The sequence below is a fragment of the Salvelinus fontinalis genome, chromosome 3 (genome assembly GCF_029448725.1).
Source record: "Salvelinus fontinalis isolate EN_2023a chromosome 3, ASM2944872v1, whole genome shotgun sequence".
Taxonomy (NCBI): Eukaryota; Metazoa; Chordata; class Actinopteri; order Salmoniformes; family Salmonidae; genus Salvelinus; species Salvelinus fontinalis.
In genome coordinates, this window is record NC_074667.1 from 33,785,525 (window position 1) to 33,803,709 (window position 18,185).

General features: G+C 41.4%; 2 protein-coding genes across 5 annotated transcripts in view; both read right to left on the reverse strand.

Annotated features, from left to right (window-relative positions):
- The window catches only part of LOC129844910 (lysyl oxidase homolog 2A-like), a 49,426-nt gene extending 42,071 nt beyond the window's left edge, over positions 1-7,355 (reverse strand). Inside the window, exon 1 of the mRNA XM_055913073.1 lies at positions 7,233-7,355. The gene's annotated coding sequence lies outside the window, so the exon portion shown is untranslated. The remainder of the gene's footprint in view (positions 1-7,232) is intronic.
- A 7,645-nt stretch (positions 7,356-15,000) lies between these two features.
- The window catches only part of LOC129844921 (transforming acidic coiled-coil-containing protein 1-like), a 45,029-nt gene continuing 41,844 nt past the window's right edge, over positions 15,001-18,185 (reverse strand). For all 4 annotated transcript variants that reach the window (XM_055913104.1, XM_055913098.1, XM_055913090.1 and 1 more), the window contains 3 exons: positions 17,846-17,952; positions 17,445-17,565; positions 15,001-17,178 (listed from right to left, as the gene is read on the reverse strand). In XM_055913104.1, the coding sequence (XP_055769079.1) occupies positions 17,110-17,178; positions 17,445-17,565; positions 17,846-17,952 (297 nt within the window). In that variant the 3' untranslated portion in view covers positions 15,001-17,109. The remainder of the gene's footprint in view (positions 17,179-17,444; positions 17,566-17,845; positions 17,953-18,185) is intronic.

The window sequence follows — 18,185 nt, forward strand, 5'->3', positions numbered from 1 at the left end:
AGCTATACTGTTACACTGGCAATACTAAAGTGCCTATAAGAACATCCAATAGTCAAATGTATATGAAATACAAATCGTATAGAGAGAAATAGTCCTATAATTCCTATAATAACTACAACCTAAAACTTCTTACCTGGGAATATTGAAGACTCATGTTAAAAGGAACCACCAGCTTTCATATATTCTCATGTTCTGAGCAAGGAACTTAAACGTTAGCTTTCTTACATGGCACATATTGCACTTTTACTTTCTTCTCCAACACTTTGTTTTTGCATTATTTAAACCAAATTGAACATCTTTCGTTATTTATTTGAGGCTAAATAGGTTTTATTGATGTATTATATTAAGTTAAAATAAGTGTTCATTCAGTATTGTTGTAATTGTCATTATTACAAGTAAATGGGTAAAAAAAGAATCGGCCGATTAATCGGTATCGGCTTTTTTTGGTCCTCCAATTATTGGTATCTGCGTTGAAAAATCATAATCGGTCGACCTCTAGTAAGGGTGGTGAGTGGTTTGAGTCAAGCACTCAGGATGCGTTTTGCATTTTATCGGACAGAAATAAGTCCTCTTGTGTTTTGAGCATCATAGGCAGTCGTCAGCATCAAATCATTAGAGACTGACTATTTGGCAGACATTCAACCTCACAGCCTTCTCCAACAATCTAGAATTAACCACAATTCCAGGCCAGGGTAGACTGAGCAATGTTGGAGGATTGGGGATGGTGGGAGCAAAACAAATCTCTCGCGGTGAGCAATGTTCACAGCAGAGGAGAGATTTTTAGTTTCATGGATAGATACAGTAGATGGGTGGATCGATTGATAGATAGATCGGTGGGTGGATGGATGGGAAGATTTCCCCATTCAGTTCAAAGTCCACAATACACCATAATACATTTTAGAGAAAACAAATCGACTGCTGCTTCTATGTCATGGCAATGTTACTGCTTTGCTTCACCATTTACTGACAGAGGTATGTGTAGGGTTGTCAGCAGTGCAGGCTTTTCTCCTGTTGCTGGGCTGAAGGGAACGGCATGTCCCAGACAGAGACTCAACTTTGTGGGCCTAATGCGTTTCACATGTGGTTGTGTTTTGTATGCTCCTATGTTTTAATCTCTGCCTGGACCGGAGATCCTACTACCCCTCTGGGCTGTGGAACCAGATAACGGGAACGTTTGCTTTACCTCTCTTTTCAGCCAGGCCATGGAAGTGTCAACGGAGAGAAGTATTCCATTCAGCCCTGCACGTAAGGGGAGGTAGTAGCCCTGCACGTAAGCCCCAGCCTAGGGGCAACTAACCCTGTCGACGTCATGGTAAAGACAAACAAACTGCTGAGGTAGCAAACTTGGGGGGGCAATGGTCAAAATGATCAGCCTTAATTAATCAAATACTCATAAATATCTTTGTTTTCCCTTAATATTATATATAACCCGAACCACGGCCGGCCCGCTCATTAGGCAGGATTAGGTGGCTGTCTATGACGGCAGATTGACGAGGCGGAATTTTCTGAGCTAAACTGACCAAGACGCACCTCCAACAACAACACATAAAACCTCACATAAATATGCCCAAAAACAATGACAATTTCTCTCAACCAGTGGGATATGGGCTTTTTAGGTGAGCTCTAATGCCGCCCTGTGATAAACAGTGGCCACTTTGTCAAAGGCAGGGGCACAAGATATTCAGCTTGCCCATCCCCAGCGCGCCGCTGCGGCGCTCCACCAACGTTCCATCAAAAAAATATTCTAACATAAATCACGTAGCAGATATAGGATATGGTAGAACGAGTATGTGGCCTTTTCTGTAGTCTACAGGCTGGAGGTAAAATGTACGACAATGTAATGAGATGGACACTTTTTACATCATGCAGGTGTCTCTGATCAAATAGCCTAACCTAAATGGCGCCCAATCAAAAAAGAAATGCACTGTAACATTAACAAACAACATATCCTAAAAACAGGACAGGTCAAAGTAAAATGGACAATATGGAATGGACAATCACAACTGTTGTCCAGGAGTTTCACACCATTGCCATGATCAGTGGTTTCAAGTTTGTATAGGTCAATTTTTGACCAGCAGATCATAGCGAAAAATAAAATACATCTGCATTTCCCACTGTGTAAACACATTGCAAATAGGCTCACAATAACTGATCAAATTGGGTAGCTTATATTCAGAGCTTACGTAGCTAAAATGACAAGTCACAGGAATCAGGTCTAATAAAGCCAATGAGAAAGCCAGTTGTACAAATGGTGGGTCTACCACATGGATGGGCATTTATAAAATACAAAAGTGTGTGGACACCCCTTCAAATTAGTGGATTCGGCCGTTGCTGACAGGTGTATACAATCGAGCACACAGCCATGCAATCTCCATTGACAAACATTGGCAGTAAAATGTCCTTACTGAAGAGCTCAGTGACTTTCAATGAGGCACTGTCATAGGATGTGACATCAGTTCGTCAAATTTATGCCCTGCTAGGGCTGCCCCGCTAGGGCTGCCCCGGTCAACTGTAAGTGCTGTTATTGTGAAGTGGAAACGTCTAGGAGCAACAACAGCTCAACCGTTGAATTGGTAGGCCACACAAGCTCACCGAACAGGACCGCTGAGTGCTGAAGCACATAATGCATAAAAATCGTCTGTCCTCTGTTGCAACACTCAATAACGAATTCCAAACGGCCTCTGGAAGCAACGTCAGGAGCTTCATGAAATGAGTTTCCATGGCAGAGCAGCCACACAAAAGCCTAAGATCACCAAGCGCAATGCCTAGCGTTGGTTAGGCATTCGCAAAGCTTGCCGCCATTGGACTCTGGAGCAGTGGAAACGTGTTCTCTGGAGTGATGAATCACGCTCGACCATCTGGCAGTCCGACGAACGAATCTGGGTTTGGCGGATGCCAGTACAACGCTACCTGCCCCAATGCATAGTGCCAACTGTACAGTTTGGTGGAGGAGGAATAATGGTCTGGGGCTGGTTTCCTTGGTTTGGGCTAGGCCCCTTAGTTTCAGTAAAGGGAAATCTTAAAGCTGCAGTATACAAATACATTCAAGACGATTCTGTGCTTCCAACTTTATGGCAACTTGAAGGCCCTTTCCTGTTTCAGCATGACACTGCCCCCTTGCACAAAGCGAGGTCCATACAGAAATGGTTTGTCGAGATCAGTGTGGAAGAACTTGACAGGCCTGCACAGAGCCCTGACCTCAACCCCATCGAATACCTTTGGGATGAATTGGAACGCCGACTGCGAGCCAGGCCTAATCGCCCAACATCAGTGCCCGACCTCACTAAGGCTCTTGTGGCTGAATGGAAGCAAGTCCCCACAGCAATGTTCCAACATCTAGTGGAAAGCCTTCCCAGAAGAGTGGAGGCTGTTGTAGCAGCAAAGGGGGGGACTAACTCCACATTAATGCCCATGATTTTGGAATGAGATGTTCGACGAGCAGGTGTCCACATACTTTTGGCCATATAGGTTATGTATTTTAAACATACGCAAAATCTGTCTTTTCACCTTTCATTCAGAACCTAAATTGAACCTAACTTCAACGTCTGGAAAATACGTATTTTACATGTCTTTTCAACATAATTTTTCTTACTGGAACTATTCTGGTTTTCTAGGGGTGGTGTGATTTTTTGGTCTCGCCTAGGGTGGCAGAATGGCAAGGACCAGCCCTGACCCGGACGTTTCTTATATGGAACATATTAAGAGGGATTTGTCAGCACTTTTTCAACATTTCTGACTGGCTTTCAATCTTTCCCTGACCTTACAGTAACCGTCTGCAACCACAATGTGGCTCTGATTTCATATTCCCAAGCTGCAATCACTTTAGCAGCAGTAAAAAAAAGTACTTAATTTTATGAAATAGTGAAGTAATATACAGTCACCACAAATGATTGACACCCTTGATAAAATAAATAAAGGTTAAATAAATTTAAAAAATAAAGATGAGCAAAAAAGACTAATAAAATAAATAATACAAATACTGAGCTATATTGTATGCTACATTTTTGGGGGAAATTATTTTATACTGACACAATTGCTCAGAGAAATACATTTTATTTAGCAAGTCAAAAATGATTGGTACCCCTGTTTTCAACATGTTTTGCACTCTCCCCTTTCTATAATGTTTAATGATTGGACAACACATTGAAAGGGATCTTAGATGATTCCTCCATACAGAATCTTTCCAGATCATTGATATCCTTTGGTCTGCGCTTATGGACTGCCCTATTCAATTCAAACCACAGCTTTTCAAAGGGGTTCAAGTCCAGAGACTGAGATGGCCATTGCAAAATGTAGATTTTGTGGTCAATAAACCATTTCTTTCTGGATTTTGATGTGTGCTTGTGGTCATTGTCTTGCTGGAAGATAGTTTCAGCTTCTCGGCAGAGGCAAGCAGGTTTTTTACTCAAATGTCCTGGTACTTGGTAGAGTTCATGATGCAGTTTTACTTAACAAGGGTCCTAGGATCAGTGAAAACAAAACAACCCCATAACATCAAGATCTATCACCATATTTTACAGTAGGTATAAGGTTATTTTCTGCACATCCATCATTCTTTTGACACCAAACCCACCTCTGGTTTGAGTGGCCAAAGACATCTTCATCGACCTGGCCAAGGCTTTCGACTCTGTCAATCATTGCATTCTTATAGACAGACTCAATAGCCTTGGTTTCTCAAATGACTGCCTCGCCTGGTTCACCAATTACTTCTCAGATAGAGCTCAGAGTGTCAAATCGGAGGGCCTGTTGTCCGGACCTCTGGCAGTCTCTATGGGGGTGCCACAGGGTTCAATTCTCGGGCAAACTCTTTTCTCTGTATTTATCAATGATGTCACTCTTGCTGCGGGTGATTCCCTGATCCACCTCTACGTAGACGACACCATTCTGTATACACCTGGCCCTTCTTTGGACACTGTGTTAACAAACCTCCAAACGAGCTTCAATGCCATACAGCACTTCTTCCGTGGCCTCCAATGCTTTTAAATGTTAGTGAAACTAAATGCATGCTCTTCAACCAACTGTTGCCCGCACCTGCCCGCCCGACTAGCATCACTACTCTGGACGGTTCTGACTTAGAATATGTGGACATCTACAAATACCTACCGGTAGGTGTCTGTTTAGACCGTAAACTCTCCTTCCAGACTCACATTAAGCATCTCCAATCCAAAATTACATCTAGAATCGGCTTCCTATTTCACAACGAAGCCTCCTTCACTCATGCTGCCAAACATACCCTCGTAAAACTGACTATCCTACCGATCCTCGACTTTGGCGATGTCATTTACAAAATAGTCTCCAACACTATACTCAGCAAATTGGATGCAGTCTATCACAGTGCCATCCGTTTTGTCACCAAAGCCCCATATACTACTCACCACTGCGACCTGTATGCTCTCGTTGGCTGGCCCTCAATACAAATTTGTCGCCAAACCCACTGGCTCTAGGTCCTCTATAAGTCTTTGCTAGGTAAAGCCCCGCCTTATCTCAGCTCACTGGTCACCATAGCAACACCCACCTGTAGTACGCACTCCAGCAGGTATATTTCACTGGTCATCCCCAAAGCCAACACTTCCTTTGCCCGCCTTCCTTACAGTTCTCTGCTGCCAATGACTGGAACGAATTGCAAAAATCTCTGAAGCTGGAGTCTGATATCTCCCTCTCTAACTTTAAGCATCAGCTGTCAGAGCAGCTTACCGATCACTGTACCTGTACACAGCCAATCTGTAAATAGCACACCCAACTACCTCATCCCCATATTGTTATTTATCCTCTTGCTCTTTGCACCCCAGTATCTCTACTTGCACATCATCTGCACATCTATCACTCCAGTGTTAATGCTAAATTGTAATTATTTCACCTCTATTTATTGCCTACCTCCCTACTCTTCTACATTTGCACACACTGTACATAGATTTGTCTATTGTGTTATTGACTGTATGCTTGTTTATGTGTAACTCTGTGTTGTTGTTTTTGTCGCACTTTGCTTTATCTTGGCCAGGTCGCAGTTGTAAATGAGAACTTGTTCTCAACTGGCCTACCTGGTTAAATAAAGGTGAAATAAAAACTAAAATCTATTTTTGTCTCATCTGACCATAGGACTCGGTTCAACCCTAGTGCCAATGTCGTTTAGCAAACTCCAGGTGTTTACATTTGTTGGTCGCTTTCAATAAAATAAAATAGAACTGTCAACACTTCCAAAGAGCCTATTGTCATGGGGGTGGCATCTAATTGTAGATTCGGAGACTTGATGACCCCAAGTTGACACCCAGTTCTGTATTTCTCCAACTGTGGCCCTTGGATTTTCCTTTGCCTCCTGAACCATCTTCCTCACTGTGTGTGGGGACAAGATACACATCCGTCCAAATCCAACAGGTCTACCACTGTTCCAGTGATTTTAAACTGAGATTTAAAAAAAATAATAAGTAGAATGTTAATGCAGATGTTATTTCTAAGAATCTTTAGGGGTGCCTATAATTTTGACAACTATCTTTTTTTGTGTTTATTTGTATTACTTGTTAAACAAAATCACTTCCTTTGAGCAATTGTATTAGTGTAAAATAATATCATTTCCCAACATTTTTTGCCAAACAATATAGCTTAGTATTTGTATTATTATTTATTTATTTTATACAGTCTTTATCAAGGGGGACAATAATTTAGGAGTGGACTGTAAATAACTCAGGCAGTAAAGACCACCTATCAAAGCCCCGGCAACCGTTTTCCAGCAAAAGGCAGACAAAGATAAGTCTCCCCCCCCCCCCCCCCCCCCCCTATTAGCAGATAATGATAATCTTCTCCCAAAATAAAAAAGAATTAGACAGGCCCAACCACTAGACTAAAAATAGACCAGCCCTTCTGGCATTTGCCTGAAATGCCAGATGGCCAGTCCCCCCTGCTCAACTACACAAAGCAAGTTATGGCAAGGGTAGAGAATTTCCTAAAGTTGACTTGGATAGCTATTAGCGTACTAGGGGGTAACTAGCCCCACTTAAGAACAATGTCTAATTGCTGACACAAAAAAGCAACAAAACAAAAAATGATTTAGGCGAATAAACTATAGAGGGAAATAAATGGCTACAGTTGACACTTTTTAAAGTTATTTCATGAACTGTTGTTTTTAGAAAAAAAAATGTTTTTTAAAAGTACCGGGTAACTTCAAGATTTTCCCGTTATTTATTTAAAATGCTCTGCATCTGGAACAGCTATAATGTGCATAAAAAATACCCACTTACTTGAAGAAATGCCGAAGATGATCTCGCGCCAAAAAGAGCAGCGTTTCAATCGAATTGGGCTTCTCAGTGTCTAGGCTGCAGCAGTGATGTCGTCAAGCCTTCACTCCGGTCGTTCCTCGAAACGTTCTCCTCCCTTAATATCTATGGAAGCGGAGTCCTGCAGTCATGACGTCTTCGGCATCCTTCCCGCCCCCTTGTCCACAGGAGGGTTATGAAACAACTGAACTTGGCTTGTTGTAGCACTAGTATAAAGTTCGGCCAGTTGCTAGGGGAAGAAAACAACATTTCCACCAAAACAAATAGGTTATATTTCCATAAAGGCTTGCTAAATTGATCCCCATAAAATAGACTTTACATTGCACCAGACAATATAAAAGACTAGTAGGCATAGGCCTGCCCTACATCACAGGCTACATAAGCTACAAACACATTCTCTCACCTCAATGAGCCTAATATTAGAATGCTTTCCAGCAGCTTATAAACAAAGACAATTCCAGAAGTGTAAACAATATCCTGTGAACAATAAGCTTCTGAAGTGACAACCCCTGGATGTAGATCTGGGAAATGTGATGGAAGTTTTTAACATAAAGACCGATGCTTGAGATAGATTGGCTGCCTAGCACCTCACTCTGTTGAGTTTCTCAGGTTTCTGACTCTGTCTATCTTTAAAATACATAATTTCATCCTGATCTGTCAATGATCCTGTGTGTGTGTGTGTGTGTGTGTGTGTGTGTGTGTGTGTGTGTGTGTGTGTGTGTGTGTGTGTGTGTGTGTGTGTGTGTGTGTGTCAATAGCAGGTGATATAATGTATTCCACTCGTGTCCTTTCACCATTTTACCATACCAGATCTGTGATTTCCTCAAGGAAGGAAAATATTCAAATGGTATTCAAACAGGACCATAGAGTGAGCCTACTCTATCCTGAAGTTGATATTGCCGTGCTGTTCCCCCATCAAGTGGCCAACAGAGAGTAGGCCCCTGCAGGAGTGTGATCATACCCAATACAGACTTTGGCTGGAGCCTTCACACCTGCTCTGTGAATTCCTTTTAATAAAAAATAGATAAAATACTATCAAAAATATTTTCTCAAACAATCTAAGTGGAGTCAACCTGCATGTTTGGTTGGTGTTTACATGGTAAAATATTTTGGATATTAACTTCAGTTATTAATTATCATTTTAAAAAAAATATTATACACCCAGAACTTTACCTGTCATCATTTATTGCTGGTATTATGGAATCCAAAGTTCAGTTGTAGAAGGCCAGAGAAGGCCACTTAAAAGGCCAAAGAGCTACATTGTACCTCAGAGGTGCACAAACAATTTTTCTCAAGCTGTCTTCAAGAACAGAAATAAAGATATTTCAGTGATTTGATGTCCTGATGTTCTAGTTGTGATTCCAAACCACATGGCAAGGACCCAACTAACGATGAAAACATATGAAATGTATCGTCTGATTCTAGTAGCGTAGCAGAAGGAAAGCTTTCTGCACAATGGAGATAAGGACTTGATCTAGTGCAACATTGTCACATTCTCTACCTAGATAGAGCATAACCTACAAACAAAAGGTTGACAGTGGTTATTATTCTAGTAAAGTAAATACAAGAAAAGGCTAAATTAGTAAACACTGGTGTGGTACTTATGCCAAGGTGTCAGTTTGTTCCACTGGACTGTGGCTTGGGTTTATTGATACAGCATTGACAAAGCACTTCACTTGTAACAGTTTGTATCACTGAGCTTGAATCAGAGAAACAAAGAATTGACTACGTAAGAGGAATGAATGGCAACCAGAACTCCGAATAGAAATGTTATATACAAGGTCATCCTTATTCCCAAATTATCCCTATCAAGACTGTTCCGTACGCATTTTTTTATTGGTAACTGTATTGTCCTTCATTGTACTTTGCTTCAACTGCTATGTTTTATGACTATTATATCGCTGTCTGTATTATTGATTCACTATAACATACGCTGCATGTCTGTGTTTAGGCTCAAAGAGGCTCTCTAGGGAGAGAGGGAAGGGGAACAGAAAGGGGAAACCTAGTCAGTTGTACAACTGAATGCATTCCACTGAAATGTGTCTTCCGCATTTAACCCAATACCCTCTGAATCAGAGAGGTGCGGGGCGGGGGCTGCCATAATCGACATCCATGTTTTCGGCGACAGGGGGACAGTGGGTTAACTGCCTTGCTCAGGGGCAGAACGACAGATTTTTACCTTGTCAGCTCAGGGATTCGATCCAGCAACCTTTCGGTTACTGGCCCGAACACTGCCTCTGATGAGTCTCTGTGGGGTTGAGAGAGGACGACACTGCCTCTAAGATGAATCTCTCAGGGGAACATGACAGTAACACAAAAGCTAAAAGGTGGGAGGAAAGGGAGAAAGAGAGTGAGTGGGTGCGTGCATGCATGCATGGGTGGGTGCATGCGTGAGTACACTGTAGCATTTATGCTCCGAGTTTGTATATTACATCATCATTAGACAGAGTAGACTAGAGACTGAAGGTCTGACTCTGTTGTGTTGAAGCCCAATCCAGCTGGAAAGACGAGACTCCCCTCTACCCAGCTGTGTTCCCATGAAGAGTACCCAGTCTATGAAACTACCATTTAAATTCAGCAAGAAAGACGTATCTACCAAACAGAGGTACAAGAGCTATATCTTAAAATAATCAAATGCCCATATGATATTTATAAACCTGTGTGTGTGTGTGTTTGTGTGTGTGTGTCAAGGGATTGCACATTTATTTTAATAACTATGTAGCTTGTTATTTGATATCAACTTCAAACTGCAGTTTGTGGTCGATGCTCTAGATCTTTTATGTAGCTCCATGAGATATACTCTATATACCCGTATTAATTATTATTATAGTTTGAAGGCAAAGCACACGTGTTTCATGTGTATAGCATATGTTAAAGTATCTTTGTTTGCTCATGTCTGTTATCACCACATGTCTGGAGGAGGTGCTTGGTTTTCTGTATTAACAATGCAACATTATTTGGAAAAACTCTTGTTACCGTATTCGTTGTTTGAACAAATATGTTTCATAATATAGACAATATAGGCTTTAATCCATATTCCTTGTGTCTTACCCCTTAGCTCATGTGGCTGAACAAAAGAGCACTATGACAAGAATATCTTAACAAATCCATCAACGGAGTAGTGACATATCCTGTTTATAATTGTACTTTTGCTCTCTTGAAGAATCGTTTGAAACTGACATGTTTTGTTTTCATCTTTCCTTTAGCTAGACACAGCATAGGGAGCTGTGGTTGTAAGCTTGGCTTTCTGCAGTGCAGCCACAGTTAAGTTTCTCTGCATGACCTTTGGAAAACAGAACAAATATTTTCTACCATCTCCATAATACTTGAGTTGCCAAATCTTTCCCTTGCCCTCAAAGCCCATCACTGTTAATGTTGTAGGCTCTGAGAATAACTTTTGCAGAAAACACTAATTATTATGACAGATTATGACGGATCTGTAAACTATATACTAATGCAGATGTGGATTCTTGTTAAGTTAGATGTTCTCAGAGCGAACAAAAAGCTAACTGGTGGCCAAACAGCACAACGACTAGTTCCTTTAATGTTATGGCAATGTAGAGGACTGGTTCCTTTCAACCTTTAGGACTACAAGGACCTACAGTACAGTATGTGGACATGGAACTGTCCCCAAGCCCACTTTAGGTGCTACCTAACTGAGTCATAGTTTGGGAGCCATTGCCTTATCATACCTGTTTCACGAATCCTCATCATCCTCCTCATCATCATCAGTACCTTCAACTGCCAAATGTTATTATTGTGCCAAATAAAGGGGTTTCAGGAGGAGGTATCATGACTTAAAGGTCTGACTTTGAAGTTGCTTGTCATTCTATCACTGCAGTATGTGTACATTTTATATTGTATGAAAATAATATATTTTTATTGGATTGTTCATACAGTATTTGTAAAGTGGAGGAACGAAACGTGCACAGATTCTATGATGTTTACTGATTGATGTATACACTGCTCAAAAAAATAAAGGAAACACTTAAACAACACAATGTAACTCCAAGTAAATCACACTTCTGTGAAATCAAACTGTCCACTTAGGAAGCAACACTGATTGACAATATATTTCACATGCTGTTGTGCAAATGGAATGGACAAAAGGTGGAAATTATAGGCAATTAGCAAGACACCCCCAATAAAGTAATGGTTCTGCAAGTGGTGACCACAGACCACTTCTCAGTTCCTATGCTTCCTGGCTGATGTTTTGGTCACTTTTGAATGCTGGCGGTGCTTTCACTCTAGTGGTAGCATGAGATGGAGTCTACAACCCACACAAGTGGCTCAGGTAGTGCAGCTCATCCAGGATGGCACATCAATGCGAGCTGTGGCAAGAAGGTTTGCTGTGTCTGTCAGCGTAGTGTCCAGAGCATGGAGGCGCTTCCAGGAGACAGGCCAGTACATCAGGAGACGTGGAGGAGGCTGTAGGAGGGCAACAACCCAGCAGCAGGACCGCTACTTCAGCCTTTGTGCAAGGAGGAGCAGATGGAGCACTGCCAGAGCCCTGCAAAATGACCTCCAGCAGGCCACAAATGTGCATGTGTCTGCTCAAACGGTCAGAAACAGACTCCATGAGGGTGGTATGAGGGCCCGACGTCCACAGGTGGGGGTTGTGCTTACAGCCCAACACCGTGCAGGACGTTTGGCATTTGCCAGAGAACACCAAGATTGGCAAATTCGCCACTGGCTCCCTGTGCTCTTCACAGATGAAAGCAGGTTCACACTGAGCACATGAGCACATGTGACAGACGTGACAGAGTCTGGAGACGCCGTGGAGAACGTTCTGCTGCCTGCAACATCCTCCAGCATGACCGGTTTGGCGGTGGGTCAGTCATGGTGTGGGGTGGCATTTCTTTGGGGGGCCGCACAGCCCTCCATGTGCTCGCCAGAGGTAGCCTGACTGCCATTAGGTACCGAGATGAGATCCTCAGACACCTTGTGAGACCATATGCTGGTGCGGTTGGCCCTGGGTTCCTCCTAATGCAAGACAATACTAGACCTCATGTGGCTGGAGTGTGTCAGCAGTTCCTGCAAGAGGAAGGCATTGATGCTATGGACTGGCCCGCCCGTTCCCCAGACCTGAATCCAATTGAGCACATCTGGGACATCATGTCTCGCTCCATCCACAAACGCCACGTTGCACCACAGACTGTCCATGAGTTGGCGGATGCTTTAGTCCAGGTCTGGGAGGAGATCCCTCAGGAGACCATCCTCCACCTCACCAGGAGCATTCCCAGGCGTTGTAGGGAGGTCATACAGGCACGTGGAGGCCACACACACTACTGAGCCTCATTTTGACTTGTTTTAAGGACATTACATCAAAGTTGGATCAGCCTGTAGTGTGGTTTTCCACTTTAATTTTGAGTGTGACTCCAAATCCAGACCTCCATGGGTTGATAAATTTGATTTACATTGATCATTTTTGTGTGATTTTGTTGTCAGCACATTCAACTATGTAAATAAAAAAGTATTTAATAAGAATATTTCATTCATTCAGATCTAGGATGTGTTATTTTAGTGTTCCCTTAATTTTTTTGAGCAGTGTATATATTTTGTGCAGAAGGCATTTCCTGAATAAAAATGATCATCATTGTGAACTTTTTTTACTTCAGTAAAACTATTAAAACTTTTAGGCTGGGATTTACCTGGACACACACATACACACACACACAGGTTTATAAATATCATATGGGCATATGATTATGTGCTGTATTTTAAGATATAGCTCTTGTACCTCTGTTTGGTATATACTTCTTTCATTTTTTGCTGAATTTAAATGGAAGTTTCATATGTATGTACAGAGTAAGGTGTACAATCTCATGTTTTTTCCAGAGACCAACAGCAGAGATCAGAGTCAGATATTCCCAGTGGTCGGTCTGCCCAGCATCACACACACCTGGCCTTTATATAGTCAGGGTGAGATGATTTATATTGGTCTTGATTACCTCAGTGAAGTTATAGTTCTACAATATGTTGAAATAACTTTGGTGTTCCTTCGATCTGAACTTTTACATTTTGTGTGTTCAGACACTTGGGAGAGAATGTCATCACATTTGCGAGGAATGAGCTGAGTTCAGAACAAGAGGATTCTGAGTTCAGATCACCCAGGATTATTTTGAAGTCAGAGAGAGGACGAGGAAATGGTGGACGCTGAAGATGAGAAGCAGGAGCGCAGTGTCAGAGATGGGGTTATGAAGATTACCATGCATGTCCTGAGGAACATGAAGCAGAAGATGCTTGCTGACACGCTGGAGAAAAATAAGAGGTCTTAATCAGCCAAACAAAGTCTATCAGTTTAAAAATCCCAATAGTTGGTTGCCTGTAATCAGATTAAGTATCAATTATCATAAGGTCCCAAATAAATAAAAACATTTTGTGCAGACTTTCAGCTTGAAATCCTGAATACAGTACATAAAATCTCTGGTAACGTATGTCCTCTACATTGTTAGAATCACAGCCCAGATATGTATTGTTATTTCTTTAATTCCTTGATGTTTGTAAGGTAAATATTTCCCTTTGTTGAACATTTATTTGTCAAATGTCGACAAAGTTCTGCTTTATGAGTGAACTCATTTAAACTAAGTAGACTTTACGTCACAGATTTAGCTTAAACATGCACACTAATTAGTCAAATTAAAATTAAACATTTATCACACAGGTGTTTATGTACTCAGTACTGCATATTTTACTCTATATATAACACCTTCAGTAGTCATTTTTTACCTCAGACATTTTGATGAAAGTTTTTGAAAGTCTTGTGGCACTGTTGAAATTGAGTGTTTACTGACTGTTACTGCAGTAAGACATTGTTTAATACTAAAATAAACTACATGACCAAAAGTATGTGGACACCTGCTTGTCAAACATCTCATTGCAAAGTCATGGGAATTAATATGGAGGTGGTCCCCCATTGCTGCAACAACAGCCTCCACTCTTCTGGGAAGGCTTTCTACTAGTTGTTGGAACATTATTGCGGGGACTTGCTTCCATTCAGCCACAAGAGAATTAGTGAGTTCGTGCACTGATTTTGGGCGATTAGGCCTGGCTCGCAGTCGGCGTTCCAATTCATCCCAAAGGTGTTCGATGGGGTTGAGGTCAGGGCTCTGTGCAGGCCAGTCAAGTTCTTCCACACTGATCTCAACAAACCATTTCTGTATGGACCTCGCTTTGTGCCCGGGGGCATTGTCATGCTGAAACAGGAAAGGGCCTTCCCCAAACTGTTGCCACAAAGTTGGAAGCACAGAATCGTCTAGAATGTCAGTGTATGGTTAGCGTTGAGATTTCCCTTCACTGGAACTAAGGGGCCTAGCCCGAACCATGAAAACCAGCCCCAGACCATTATTCTTCATCCACCAAATGTTACAATTGGCACTATGCATTGGGGCAGGTAGCGTTCTCCTGGCATCCGCCAAACTCCGATTCGTCCAGCGGATGGTGCCAGATGGTGAAGCGTGATGTGGTTGAAATAGCCTAATCCACTAATTTGAAGGGGTGTCCACATACAACATATACACTAAGGCTGGGATTAAATCCAAGGCGCGTTAAACGGCAGCACATTGCTCTTCACTTTTGAAGGTCAGCCGACATGCGCAGCATTTACTGTGAATGTGATCTCCATGAACGTCAGGGAAATTGCCTTTAGGCACTTCGGCTGTGCAGTGCGCTACTCTATAGAGTGCCTCGAATTTAAATCCCAGCCTAAAAGTTATACTGAAGTAAAAAAAAGTTCACAATAATGATCATTTTTATTCAGGAAATACCTTCTGCACAAAAAAAAATATATATCAATCAGTAACCATCATAGAATCTGTGCACGTTTCGTTCCTCCACTTTACAAGTACTGTATGAACAATCCAATAAAATTATATTATTTTCATACAATATAAAATGTACACATACTGCAGTGATAGAATGACAAGCAACTTCAAAGTCAGACCTTTAAGTCATGATACCTCCTCCTGAAACCCCTTTATTTGGCACAACAATAACATTTGGCAGTTGAAGGTACTGATGATGATGAGGAGGATGATGATGATTCATGAAACAGGTATGATAAGGCAATGGCTCCCAAACTATGACTCAGTTAGGTAGCACCTAAAGTGGGCTTGGGGACAGTTCCATGTCCACATACTGTACTGTAGGTCCTTGTAGTCCTAAAGGTTGAAAGGAACCAGTCCTCTACATTGCCATAACATTAAAGGAACTAGTCGTTGTGCTGTTTGGTCACCAGTTAGCTTTTTGTTCGCTCTGAGGACATCTAACTTAACAAGAATCCACATCTGCATTAGTATATAGTTTACAGATCCGCCATAATCTGTCATAATAATTAGTGTTTTCTGCTAAAGTTATTCTCAGAGCCTACAACATTAACAGTGATGGGCTTTGAGGGCAAGGGAAAGATTTGGCAACTCAAGTATTATGGAGATGGTAGAAAATATTTGTCCTGTTTTCCAAAGGTCATGTAGAGAAACTTAACTGTGGCTGCACTGCAGAAATCCAAGCTTACAACCACAGCTCCCTATGCTGTGTCTAGCTAAAGGAAAGATGAAAACAAAACATGTCAGTTTCAAACGATTCTTAAAGAGAGCAAAAGTACAATTATAAACAGGATATGTCACTACTCCGTTGATGGATTTGTTAAGATATTCTTGTCATAGTGCTCTTTTGTTCAGCCACATGAGCTAAGGGGTAAGACACAAGGAATATGGATTAAAGCCTATATTGTCTATATTATGAAACATATTTGTTCAAACAACGAATACGGTAACAAGAGTTTTTCCAAATAATGTTGCATTGTTAATACAGAAAACCAAGCACCTCCTCCAGACATGTGGTGATAACAGACATGAGCAAACAAAGATACTTTAACATATGCTGTACACATGAAACACGTGTGCTTTGCCTTCAAACTATAATAATAATTAATATGGGTATATAGAGTATATCTCATGGAGCTACATAAAAGATCTAGAGCATCGACCACAAACTGCAGTTTGAAGTTGATATCAAATAACAAGAAGCTACATAGTTATTAAAATAAATGTGCAATCCCTTGATCGATAAAAAAAAAAAGTATACTAGCATACCGCTAAAAGCATGTCCTACCTAAAGAAAGGTACAAAACAATAGAAGATAAAATGAGAGTAGATCGAATCGGTAACTCTATAAAATAAAAAATGGATCGCTCTCCATCTCTAGTAGTTACTAGAATAGCAGCAGAATGATTGTGTAAAGTCTAAACCCGTGGAACGCAAGCGATTGCAAAACGAGAGCCACCAACTGATTGATTGTTGATCTCTTTCCCTGTATCAGCAGAAGAATGTCCCCCAAACCCTTTCTGGATCACACGTCTCTGTCTCATTCTTCAAAACTGATCATCCATGATGTGGAACATACTTTACAAACACACCCCACAGTACGCAACGCAACTTACAAGCAGATCCCTCACATAGTCCCACGACAGGGAGAAATCGACAGTAATGTCCATACTATGCTTTATTTATGCAAAAGTTACGATTTGGCCCCACATGCGTATAACAGCTGCACATGCACATTACAATTTGCCACATCAATACTTCAATTGGTCATAAAAAACATATACTCATAGCTGTTTCGCAGTTTATTTGTTCCATTCGAGAGACAGCGGGTGAATACCGCCGTCACTCCCTGTGTGTATAAGTTATAATAGCAGAGACTGGTTCAGATTGTGTTGATGTGTGGACAGTCATTTACTGGTGGTGGGGATGGTTAGGCCTTGGCTGCAACGGTAAGGCAGAGAGGAGAGATGTTGGTGGAACAGTACATCCAAGAACTCCAAAGTTCATGATATCAGGTATCAGTCCAACGTTCCGAGCTTTGCTATTAGTTCGTCACAGATTTTCGTGAGCTCCTCAATTTCTTGGTTCTGTGAAGAATAGAGAGATAGGTAGAGATTGTTCAATCAAAGACTCAGCATTTAAATTGTTTTTTTGTGACTAACAAATGCGACATCATGAAACACTTCCTGGTCGAAATGCGCCATTTTGTGCTTCTCATTTGGAACCATTGATAACTAACATAATTCTTGTATCCAGTTATTCTTTTACTATCAATTATTCCTACAGACACATTTTCCCTTAGGGATAAAGTCAAGCCAAGTCAAGTCAATTTAACTCATGTCAAGTCAAGTACCTTCTGATGGAGGGCTCTCTCCAAAGAGTCCACCTTCATCTGCTCCTTCCTCAGGCTGGCATGAAGAGCCACACTCTCTGAGTCGGCTCTGGAGCGCACTTGGGCGATATCTTCATTTGCTCTGCAACACAGCAGAGAGCGGAACATTAAAGAAAGAAAAGAAAGAAAAAAAAGAAGACCTCACAAAGAAATGAGAGAGTGAACAATAGAAAGATAATGTCCCTCGCCTCAAAAGTACATAGCCAAATGAACAATAGACTAGATAAAGTGATATATTTATAATGATCAGATATTTCACATTGAAACTTTTACCGTCTCAATCCCTAGAGTCGAGACTCAAATCATATAAAACGTCTGCTGAAAAAGCAGTCTAGACACAAGAAATACTAGACTATCGTTACTTGTCTAGTTTTTCCTCTGCGTGGATCTTGAGTGTGTGGTATCTCTGTTCTTCCTGTCTGACGCGGACCAGGTACTCCTGGGCACACTTCTTCAGCACCTCTTCATTCTGCACGCGCACGCACACGCACACACAGACAGAAAAAAACGGAGAACTGAATAACCTTGTATCTCCATTACAGATAGTAATTTTGCAAGCAACAGTCAGATACAGAAAAAACAGTGATGCTAATAATACCATTTCATCCCATTAATAAGTGCTTTTCCAAACATTAAAGGACTCTGTACATCATAACATCAATAAAATTATAAAAACATGAAGTACAAAAGGTTAAGTACAAC